Source organism: Euphorbia lathyris, chromosome 4 (genome assembly GCF_963576675.1).
Source record: "Euphorbia lathyris chromosome 4, ddEupLath1.1, whole genome shotgun sequence".
NCBI lineage: Eukaryota > Viridiplantae > Streptophyta > Magnoliopsida > Malpighiales > Euphorbiaceae > Euphorbia > Euphorbia lathyris.
The window spans coordinates 25,388,322-25,399,137 of NC_088913.1; the positions used below are offsets into that span (position 1 = coordinate 25,388,322).

General features: G+C 36.2%; 2 protein-coding genes across 2 annotated transcripts; both read right to left on the reverse strand.

Annotated features, from left to right (window-relative positions):
- Positions 1 to 3,033, reverse strand: LOC136226115 (receptor-like protein EIX1). The gene is made up of 2 exons (XM_066014446.1): positions 924 to 3,033; positions 1 to 773 (listed from the first exon to the last, which is right to left on the reverse strand). The coding sequence occupies exons 1-2, from the start codon at positions 3,031 to 3,033 to the stop codon at positions 1 to 3; spliced, it is 2,883 nt and encodes a 960-aa protein (XP_065870518.1).
- Positions 3,034 to 4,299: 1,266 nt separating this feature from the next.
- On the reverse strand, positions 4,300 to 6,724 carry LOC136226116 (UPF0481 protein At3g47200-like). The gene is made up of 2 exons (XM_066014447.1): positions 6,050 to 6,724; positions 4,300 to 5,091 (listed from the first exon to the last, which is right to left on the reverse strand). Exons 1-2 carry the CDS (start codon positions 6,638 to 6,640, stop codon positions 4,300 to 4,302), a joined length of 1,383 nt encoding a protein of 460 aa, XP_065870519.1. The 5' UTR covers positions 6,641 to 6,724.
- Between the last annotated feature and the right edge of the window lie 4,092 nt (positions 6,725 to 10,816).

Genomic DNA, 10,816 nt, shown 5'->3' on the forward strand with positions numbered 1-10,816 from the left:
TTAGCTGTTAACAATTCTGTCCACCAATTTGAAGTAGGCATCAGCCCAAGGTTTTCTGATACCTAACACAAACATAGGCACAAGAATTCCAGCTGCAAATCCCAGCCCAAGACTTAAGTAAAACCACCTATCAATCAAACCATCATCTTCATCATCTACAATAGTCTCCCTTTTGTCTGAATCATTACCGTGGCACTTGAGTTGCAGTGGATCTCCACACAGGTCGGGATTTCCGGCGAAAGAGGATTCAGTGAAAGTAGACATTTGCCCTTTATATGGTATCATACCGGAGAAATTATTGTTTGACAAATTCAAGGATGACAAAAATGATAACAAGGACATGCTTGAAGGAATTTCCCCTGAAAAGGTATTACTTGAGAGATCAAGAGACAACAATTCCTGCAAGTTTGAAATTTTTTCAGGAATCTGGCCTTTAATTTGGTTGTGTGACAAGTTCAAAGCAACCAAACCTAACAAGTTTGTGATTCCATCAGGTAACTTTCCGTTTAAGTTATTGCTCGAAACGTCTATGCTAGTGACTAAGGAAAGTGTTTTCGTGTATTTTTGAGGACCACCTTTTATGTTCACCACCAAGCTTTCTTCATAGTATACCCCTCTGTACTTTCCATAGAACAGATACTGGGTTATGTTTTGCTTGCCTGACATGGCCTTAAAATCTCCGAAAGTAATCGGCATGCTGCCTGCCAAATTGTTCAGTGCAAGATCAAGGACCTGCAGTGAGCTTAAGTTTGATAGGGTAGAAGGAATTTCACCAGAAATTGCATTTGATCTTAAGCTGAGAATTCTAAGCTTAGAAAATCCATTTCCAATCCATGGAGGAATGCTATCTGATAATTCATTGTTACTGATATCTAAAGTTTCCAAGCTCGATAAGTTCCGAAATGTTGATGGGAGATTTCCTGTAAGCTTATTGTTGCTAAGGTGAAGAGACTGTAACTGCTTTAATTGACCCAATGAGACTGGGATATTTCCTGACAGATTGTTGAAACCAAGGTCTAATGCTTTTAGGAAAGAACACTTTCCCATGCTTGCAGGAATCGTTCCAACGAAACTGTTGTTCGCGAGATCGATGACTTGAAGAAGTTGCATATCTCCTATAACGACTGGGATGTTTCCTGTCAACTGATTATCTGAAAGAGATAGAAAAATCAGATTTGGCATGGCTGAACTTAGATTTTGTGGAATAGGACCTGAAAACCTGTTTTTGGACAAGTCTAGTAACTCAATCTCTACAGCAGGAAGAGGAATAGGTCCTTCCAACAGGTTTGAGCTGAAATCAACATCTGCAAATGGAGCTATATTAAAAAGATTTGGAACCCGTCCCTGTAAATGATTGCAGGAAATATTTAACAAAGACAAATTGGAGCTAATTCCCCAAAACCAATCAGGAATAGTGTCCGAAATGCTAGAATTCGAGACCGATAGAAACAACAGTTTCTTTTGAGTTCTAAGCCAAGCTGGAAAGAATGGACCCAAATGACATGAACCTATATCAAGATTCTGAGCCTGAAATGGCGGTATCCAAATCGAACTAACATTGAAAACAAATGAATTTGAAGATAAGAACAAGAACCTCAGTTTACTAAGCCTAGAGAAATGAACTTCTGAAATAGACCCTGTCAGATGATTAACAGAAACATCCAAGGTGGACAATTCAGAAAGTTTTCCAAAACTATCAGGAAGTGTCCCGGTTAGTTGATTGTTTGCAAGCCCCAATCTTGATAGGTTTCTTAAGTTGCCTAAATCAGCAGGAATTGAACCTTGAAACAGGTTATTACTTAGAAAAAGTTCTGCAAGATTGTCAAGCTGGCCTAACCAATTCGGTAAATCGCCTTCTAAGCGATTGCTACTAAGTTTCAATTGCATTAAACTAGGCAGGAAACCATTTGGCTGACAGTTATTTCCTTCAAGAGATTCAGGCAAACTTCCTGTCAAATTATTGCCTGAAAGATCAAACCTTTGCAGGTTGCAAAGCTTTCCGATTGAGGGAGGAATCCAGCCCTCAACACTATTGACAAACAAATCAAAGACAACGAGAGATGACATGTTTCCAATAGAAGCAGGAAGTCTACCGTGCAATTTATTCGTAGACAAACTCAGAACCTCGATTTTCTTCCAACTTCCTCGAAACAACTGAGAACAACTAGCAGAAAGATTATTGTTCATAGCAAGATTCAAGTACTGAAGATTTGGAAGCTCACTAAAACCAAGTGGTATCCTACCATACAAACCACTGATACTAAGATCAACATGTGCCAAGCTGCTAATATTTACAAGCCAGTCAGGAAACAGTGAATTGAAGTTGTTTAAACTGAGGTCTAGAACTTCAAGAGAAGTAAAATTAACATGGCTAAGAGATGAAATCGGACCCGATAGGCCACAAGCTGAAAGATGCAAACTTGTCAAGCTTGGGAGCATGTTTAATGCCTCAAACAAGTTGGTACTTACCAGGGAAAGGTCAGTTCCATCCATAGCTAGATGTTTAAGGGAGACAAGGCGAGTAATCCAATCGAAACTATTAGCAGAAAGACTCGAAAATTCTGAAGAAACATCAAGGAAATTCAAGGTAGAAAGATTTCCTAATGCTAGAGGAACTACACCGGTGAACCCGGCTTTTGATAGATTCAAATACTGCAAACTTTGTAAGGATCCTAAGAAATCAGGAATTGGGATTTGATTGAATGTGTTAAGACTCAAATCCAAGTATTGTAAAGACTTGAGTTTTAGTAATGAAGGTCTAATCTCTCCACTCAAGGAACTTACTGATGGGTTTTTGAGATCAATGGAAATCACAGCTCTAGTTCTGTTATTGCACCTTATTCCCTGCCATTGGCAGCAGTTTTTTCCTCGCCATGATTGAAGCCGGTTCCCGGAATCTTGGAGGCCATTTTTGAAGTCAATAAGAGCTTCAAGATCAGATTTAGAACAAGTAATGCTTAGTTGATCTCCATCACAAACAAAACATCCTGTTAGGATACAAAGAAAGGCAACAACAACTGAAACGCTCCCCATTACTACATCAACCCACCCTCATGTCCGGAATATCAAGAATCCGTTCAATGATATAGTCTTTATTTCTTGATTTGCAAGAATACTTTTTTTATTGGGTCCAAGATTGAAGTTGCAGTAAGCGCAGGAAAAAGACAATTAAGAAAAGAAAATAGCGGAAATTATGTTGAAATGTGAAAAGAATTCCATTTGTTTAATTGAGGTGATAAGGTTGTAGAAGTAAAATAAAGGGAAAACTTGAAGTCAAGGACCTTATTCAGACATGGAAACATGTTCAGAGCTGACATTTCGGAGTATTAAGAAAAGAGGGTTTCACATGGCACCTAATAGATTAATGATATCTTTTTTTTATATATATATAAAAATGCCATATTTCATTCTATAGGATCACAAAGTACGAATACAGCACGATAAAACTTTTCACCCATACCGGCTATAGCCAATATAAGAACCACAAATGGAAGAAAATAGACTACAAAGAGCAAGAAAAAGACTACAAATTGAATAGCTGCTTTTAGGTCCGTAAAAATAAGTTATTTAAGAGCTTGAAGCACTATTGTCTATTGACCTATAAAAAATGTTGGTATTTTCTATTGACGGTATTATTTCATAATATTTATCCATTAACTTATTTAAATGTTGATCTTTACAACTCACCTATTATCCATTAACTTATTTAATCATGAACTTTGTAAGTGTCTCACCAACTTCTTAAAATTGCTTATTTCGTATCACCAGCTCCCTAAACTTGTCCATAAAAGTTGGTGAGACACTAATCTACTTTTATGGACAAGTTTAAGGAGCTAGTGATACGAAATAAGCAAGTTTAAGGAGCCGGTAAGACACTTGCAAAGTTCAGAGAGCCAATCTACTATTTTGGACAAGTTCGGGAAGCTAGTAATGTATTAGGCCTTTAATCATTTGATCTTTAATCATTTGATATGTTAACTATGGGAAGTTAACAATTATATTAAAACTTTAACATATCTAATAAAAATTTGAAACATAAAAGTTTAACGGAAGGATTAACTTTTACATATAGTTTTGCTTCCAACAGAAACAACAAACCGTAACGGCCAACAGCAACAACAAACGGTAGGTAAAACAAACGGACCTGGCATTCTTCATTTCTTATCTCTTATTGTCAAAGTTTTTTTTACAAGTTTTCACTCATGCTCCCTTACAACAACCCTCTAGATCTGTCCTTGTCTCCATCCCCGTCCCCGCCTTTATCTATATACATAAGTAGGAAACTAAGATTGTTCGTATTTAATAACTAGGACGATGATAGTAAGGTAATATTGTATACAGAGTTTGAGCAGTAGTGAGGGTAACAAAGAAGATTCCAGCAATAAGTGAAAGAATAGCCAAAGGACTTCTACAATACTCCCCAACCACTTTCACACGAAACTCCTTCCCAGCTTTCTTCCGATACGCATTCACCTTTGTACTCGCATAATGAAGACTTTTACTCACATTTATTTGAACTAAATCAAGGTTGTTATTATCCGGATCCATAGCCAAATACTTCCCAAGTGAATTAAACAGTTCCGCCACAGCTTTTTGGGTTCCCAAATCATTCTGAAGTATCCCTTTTGATTCTAAAAAAGCTACATCTCTCTCGCTCCGAATCAAACTGGCCATGAAGAAGATATACGACGTCATTTCATTCCCCGCACTAGCATGAAGACGCTCAAATGCCATCAGATTTAGAAAGATTGATTCTGTTTTATCATCCACTACTAATTCTGGAAGTCTGAGAGTTCTTCCATGGAATGATACATCTGTAAGACTTGCTGTTTTGCTTCTTTTGAAGCTTATTCCACCTTCACTCAACTCTCTTGCACACCATGAAATGTAATCACTGCCACCACCACCACCGCCTCCGCCGCCACTTATATGTATTCTAATCCGTGAATGATGATGTTTTTTGCCATGTTTCTGAACCAAAGCTTTTCTGTAAACATCTAATACGTGCAAGCACTTGCCTACGTTTGGCACAGCTCGGCTACATGGAAAGCAGAATTTGAGGATCATACGGTTCACAAAATCTTCTTCGTCCTGTATAATTAGTATGTGAAATTTAAATTTGATTAGAAGTGTGTAACTCATTGCATTTAAGTTTCAGATTATTTGAAACAACTTATTTGACAGTTAGTTATTTGACTTCTGCATGCGACATTTCAAACAAATTTATTAATAAACGGTAGCAGTTTCATGTATTTTGGCAAATTATTTGTAACTATATATTAGGGTCTGTTTGTTTGTCCGGCTTCTGTTTGCTTTTGCTACTGCTGTTTGTTGTTTGCTTACTGATATATGGCAAATATTAGTTGATTTTTCTCTAAAAAGCATTTGTTTCGAATTTTTATCAAACGCTTTTTGTCTCATGTTTCGACGTAAAAAGCAAAAGACAGTTCCGAAAATTAAAAACAAACGGGCACTTAGTAACACAATAAATATTTTAGCCACTTCGACAAATTTTTATAAATAAATCATATGTCGTAGACTTAATTTTAGATATTTTAAGAGGTTGTTTGTAATTGTTTAGTAATAGCGTAAACATTTTAGACAATTAACATTTGAAAGACTTGTGGCAGTCAAATAATGGACAAACCAACTTGTTCAAAGTTCTGTTAAGCTTAATTAAATTGACATTTCTTAGAAACATTAACGTAAATTTATACCATTTCGAATACTAAAAGTAAATTTGCACTTTTTGAAAAACGATAAGGAAGAATTTGGATTTTATCCCTATAAATAATTATTTACAAAAAATTCGACCTTTTATATATATATTTGACCTGTTATTTAACTTTTAACATTCCAAATATCAATTTTGTCTAAGTTTATATATATATGTAATTAACATAGTTACATATAACCTGTCAAAATACACTAAACTGCTTTAGTTTTTCGGTAAATTTATTTGGAAAGTCCGATATGACAGTCAAATAACGATCAAACTGACCCGAATAAAATCAAGTTAATTTATGAAAATAATAATAAAAATAGGTACCTTTTGCTGGCCATTAGTTTGAACTGAGATAAGCTTGTGAAGAAGGAGCAATGGAAGTTGATTTTCAAGCAATAACATGTCAAGCATAATACGAGGCATCATATAAATCTTACCACGATCACTAAAAATAGGATCATTAGTTGCATAATCATCCAAATTATAAGCAGACCACCGAAAAATCTCAAGCATGAAACAACCATCAAGTATCATCATCTGTATAAATCTATCTGAATCTTGATGCCAGCATAGATCAAGAGGATCATATGAGTCTTTTAAATGCTGCAAAACTTGTTCTAAACACTCAATGAATAACTCAGGAGGTTTATTTGCTCTTCTGAGAAAATGAAGAAGAGCTCTTTGTTTGTGTTCTTCCATTGGCTTCAACTGATCTTCTCCGTTGTAGTAAGGCCCGAAAGAGACTGCTCGAGGTCTGTAAGCGTTTGTATTCTGATCTGTGAATGTGTCTGGTATTTTGTAGATTGAATGTTTCTTCCAATGCTCTGATTCGTCGTGTGAAACGACGCTGTATGGTTCTGTCATGTTTCTGAGCTTCTCTTTGATCTCAATTACCCACTCATTTGTACTCAACATTGTTCTTTCTTTCTTTCACCTGGTTTTTCTTTCTTTCTCTCTATATATATTTCTAAAAATATTGGCTTGAATTAGAAGATCCGATTAAAATAATTCTTTGCTTAAATAAGTAGTGATAGTACTGTTTCTACTTTTGAGTTCTTTTGAAGGAGACAGCAGTGAACTACAAGTCGGGGGCATTCCTTTCTTGCAGGTTCATGAAATAATATAGAATACTCCCTTAGTTATAAGTTTTTTCTAGGTGAGAATAATTAGAAAAATGAAGCAAATAAAGAAGATATATATATATATAACAGGGAAATGTAATAAATTTTATTGTGGTTCGGGACGTTGGTCATGAATCATTGAAAGTGTATGAAATTGGTTGATAGATATATATATATATAATGTGAAAATGATTGAAAGTGTATGAAATTGACCGAGCATTTATAAAAGTGTATGCAAAGTTACTCAAATTGAATGAAAGTAGGTTAAAAGTGGATGAAAGTGATTGAAACAAATGAAAAATAGATAATGTAGGAGCTATTTAATATAATTAAATGAGAAACAAAAATGAAGAGGAAAGATATTCAATGATGAAGAAAATAATAAAAAAAAAACAAGGAAAAAATGATAATTTGAATATGAAAGATAAAAAATTGTACTTTTCTTTGAGAAAAATGTTTGTAATTTCATTAAATGAAAAAAGATAAGGAATAAAACCTCACATGATTACAAACTAAAGCAAATGCAATACCTACAAAGAGATGAAAATGACTATAAAGAGCAACAAGAACCCATAAAAGGCATAAAAACACAAAACAACAATATATTTCTCGTAAATCCAAGTTTGTAGAAAGACATCCGCAATCCAAACTTCATCCTTCAAACTATTTCGAACATTCAGATCTGAGTCTTTTTTTTTTTGTATAGGAAATGGTACTTAAGAAAGGACGTGTAATATTAAAAAAAAACACATTAAAATGAAACTAAAAGAATACATAGAGAGATTTCCTCATGATTAGGAAAATATAAGAAAAGAATATTACAAATGGTACGAGACTTTGGTAAAAAAAAAATTGTCCCCTTTAATCTATCCTCTTCCCTGTACCTATTGGTATTTTGACATTTGGCTATGGAGTTCTAATCAGCTTTTAAGACACTTAAGAATGTTAATTAGAGTAATTTTAGAGTATTTCTGAAATAATACTTCCGACCAATCAATTCATGACATGTGTATATATTTTTTTCTTTCCACCAATATTTATGTAGTGATATGCAAAACGATTTTGATTGGTCGGGAGTATTACTCCCGGGGTACTGTAAAAATTTCTCAATTAACTGGTGAAACTAAAACCCTGGTTAACTTCAGATATCTTCTTCTTCACGGTCTGAATTTCTTTTCGCTTGGACCTGTGTCTTTTGTTGGTCCCGTGTAATGTGATAGGATTAGTTCCAAGGGGGGATAGGAACTAATGTAACTTTTTCGTTTAATTATGCTGACTTAATTTAATTCTTTAAATAACTTCACTCAGTTTTGGTCAGCAAGGCTGAGCGTGATGTAAGACAGCTTTAGTCAGACGCTGACTAGAACTGTTTCACTTGTGAGTTGGGAAATAACACTTAAGGTCAGCGTCCAACTCAGCACTCTGATTACTCAACGTCGGCTTATACAAATTGTATACTGAGTAATTTAAGCAAGCAACACATACATATATATCAAGAGAAGGGTTAGAGATTACTCAGCAGTCTTATCCTGGTTCAGCCTCACCGCCTACGTCCAGTCCCCAGAATCCTTCCGGGCTTTTTCAATCCACTACTGAGCTCTTTAAAGGTAGAGCACAAACCGTTTACAAAGCAATTGAGTATGCAAGAGTACCGTCCTCTATTCGTCTACTCAATCCTACTAAGCGCTATAACCGAACACTCAGATTTTCTCTACCGCTGAGTACTAAAACCGAGTACTCAGCTTCACTCTCTCAACCTTTACAATTGATACAAAATTTGTTCTCTCAAACGAAGAACACTTTAGATGAATACAAATTCACTCTAGACTTTTACACAGAGATTGGATTTGGGTGTAAGAACTTCCTTTTTCTATTTAGACAGCTTCTATTTTGGATTTTCACTCTTGTGAAGATTTGCTTTTCTGTCTGTGCTTTTTTTTTTTGTATTTCGGCTAAGGATCCAAATGATGAACTTGTCCTTTTATAGCAATTTCTGAAGCTCCAATGATTTGAATTCAGACTTATCCGTTGAATTCAAACGGTCTTCTTTCGCCATTGATAGGTCAGCGTTCAGTAATTGCAGGCCAATCCTGTCGTCTGAATTTAGCAGGCGACAGGCTTGCCAGTTTCGTCTTCTTGCGCCAAGTTTCGTCTTCTAGCGCCAGGTTTGTCTTCTTGCCAAACGCCAGTTGATCCATGCGTCTCGAAAAGGTCTCTTGGCATAATTCTGAGGCTTCTAAATTGGTGCAGTCCTTTGTCGGACTTTGTCTTCTAGTCAACGGATCATTGGTGCTGTTCTGACGAACACTCAGCTTGACTTAATTGACGTTGCCTTTAAGATCTCCTTTAACGGGGCTGAGTTATGTTCTACTCAGCTTCTTCGGTCAGCTTCATCTTCAAGCGTTTGTTCTGAAGAAGACTTTTCTTCTATGATGCTGAGTTGTGTTCTACTCAGCTTCTGTGGCTCATGCTGACTTCGTTCTGTCTTAATTTTTATTTCTGTTCTCATTTATTAATACACTCAACATTGAACAAACACATTAGTACAATTAAATCAAAGCACTTAAATTTAATTGTCTTAATCATGGGATTAACTTAAATAATTTTGTCAAATCAAAATCATGTGGAAAGGTGTTTCAACAAACTCCCCCATTTTGATGTTGGCAAAAGTATTTAATTATGGAACTCAGCATTGAGATTCCCCATGATTGTTTACCTTTATTCTTCTGAAGTTACTCCCCCGTAAGGGTTGCATCTATTGACTTAAATTAACTCTAAACCTTCTAAGATTTAATCGAGTGAAATTAAGACATGCCTTTACTGACTTAGTTCAATTCTAGACCTTCCAAGATCTAATTCAGATGAGCCTAGGTCAGTTTTCAGAAGTAGGTCAATGCTTGGAACATTTACTTTATTACTCAGTGTCGCATATAGGTATCAGAGTTGTATGCTGAGTATGTATTACTTGTATATTCCTTACGTTCACAAGATTTAATTTGTTGTTCAATGAATAGTTAAGCATGACAGATCAGCATAATAAGTAAGCATCGCATATATAAAGTCAGTGCGGATAAAAGATGCATATAAATAATATTACTCAGCTTAACAAGAACATGCCATACAATATAAGTTACAAGCAAAGACTATATAGACTATTGCTAGCACTATTTCTTGGGTTTGGTTTGGGCAGTTCGTTGTTGCTGAGTGTGGGTGCTCGGGTCAGCAGAAGTTGAACCAGGCTTCTGCTGAGTTCCGACAGCTGGCTTAGATATCTCCTCCGTTTTCTGCTGAGTTCCAGCAGTTTGCTTTATTCGTTCTTTCTCCCCCATTTTGCCAGCATCATGAGATGGAGGAGAAGGAGCATAGAAGATCCCCTGTTGAACAGCACGAGTCAGTTTCGAGGAATACAGTTGGAGTTGACTCGTACTCTCTCTGAGACCTTAGAAGACCTGCATGCCATCGGCCATACTTGAAGCGGGGATTTTAATGTTGGCACTGAGCATACTGAGTAAATACTCTTGAGATTTCCCGATCCAAGTAATCGATTCTGTCATCCGGGCATAGGATTGATGATACATCCTGAGCAGCGCAGTATCGTATGTCTGACGCTGAGCATTTGTGTGCCAAACTTGCGCAAGTATGGATTGCGTGCATTGTATAATCTCATTTGTCTTGACCTGGTCAGTGTCTATTTCCTCTTTGCTCAAGTTGAGTAGGCGAATGGCTTCACCAATTTGTTCGATGGAGCACTAAGAAGAGGAGGAGATAAGGCCATGAGCTCTAGTCAGCTCAAAGGTCAGCTGGGAGAAGTGTTGGTTGACCTCAGCAGAGGTTGCATATGTTGAGTTCACAGCTGATAAGGTATTGAGTTGACCTTGGATGGAGTTCATATGGTTCACCATCATCAGCTGGAGTTCAGCCAGCTTCACTATTGACTCTTGCTTGGGCTGTTGAGATACAAAAGATGTCA

What these genes read in the sequence shown, in the direction of transcription:
- LOC136226115 (XM_066014446.1), bottom strand. Translation starts at nt 3,033, where the DNA reads ATGGGGAGCGTTTCAGTTGTTGTTGCCTTTCTTTGTATCCTAACAGGA. An exon ending in CCTTAGCAACAATAAGCTTA is followed by an intron (nt 774 to 923) that starts CAGGAAATCTCC and finishes ATGCAATTTCTG; the next exon opens with GTGAAATTCCTTCTACCCTA.
- LOC136226116 (XM_066014447.1), bottom strand. Translation starts at nt 6,640, where the DNA reads ATGTTGAGTACAAATGAGTGGGTAATTGAGATCAAAGAGAAGCTCAGA. An exon ending in AAACTAATGGCCAGCAAAAG is followed by an intron (nt 5,092 to 6,049) that starts GTACCTATTTTT and finishes CTAATTATACAG; the next exon opens with GACGAAGAAGATTTTGTGAA.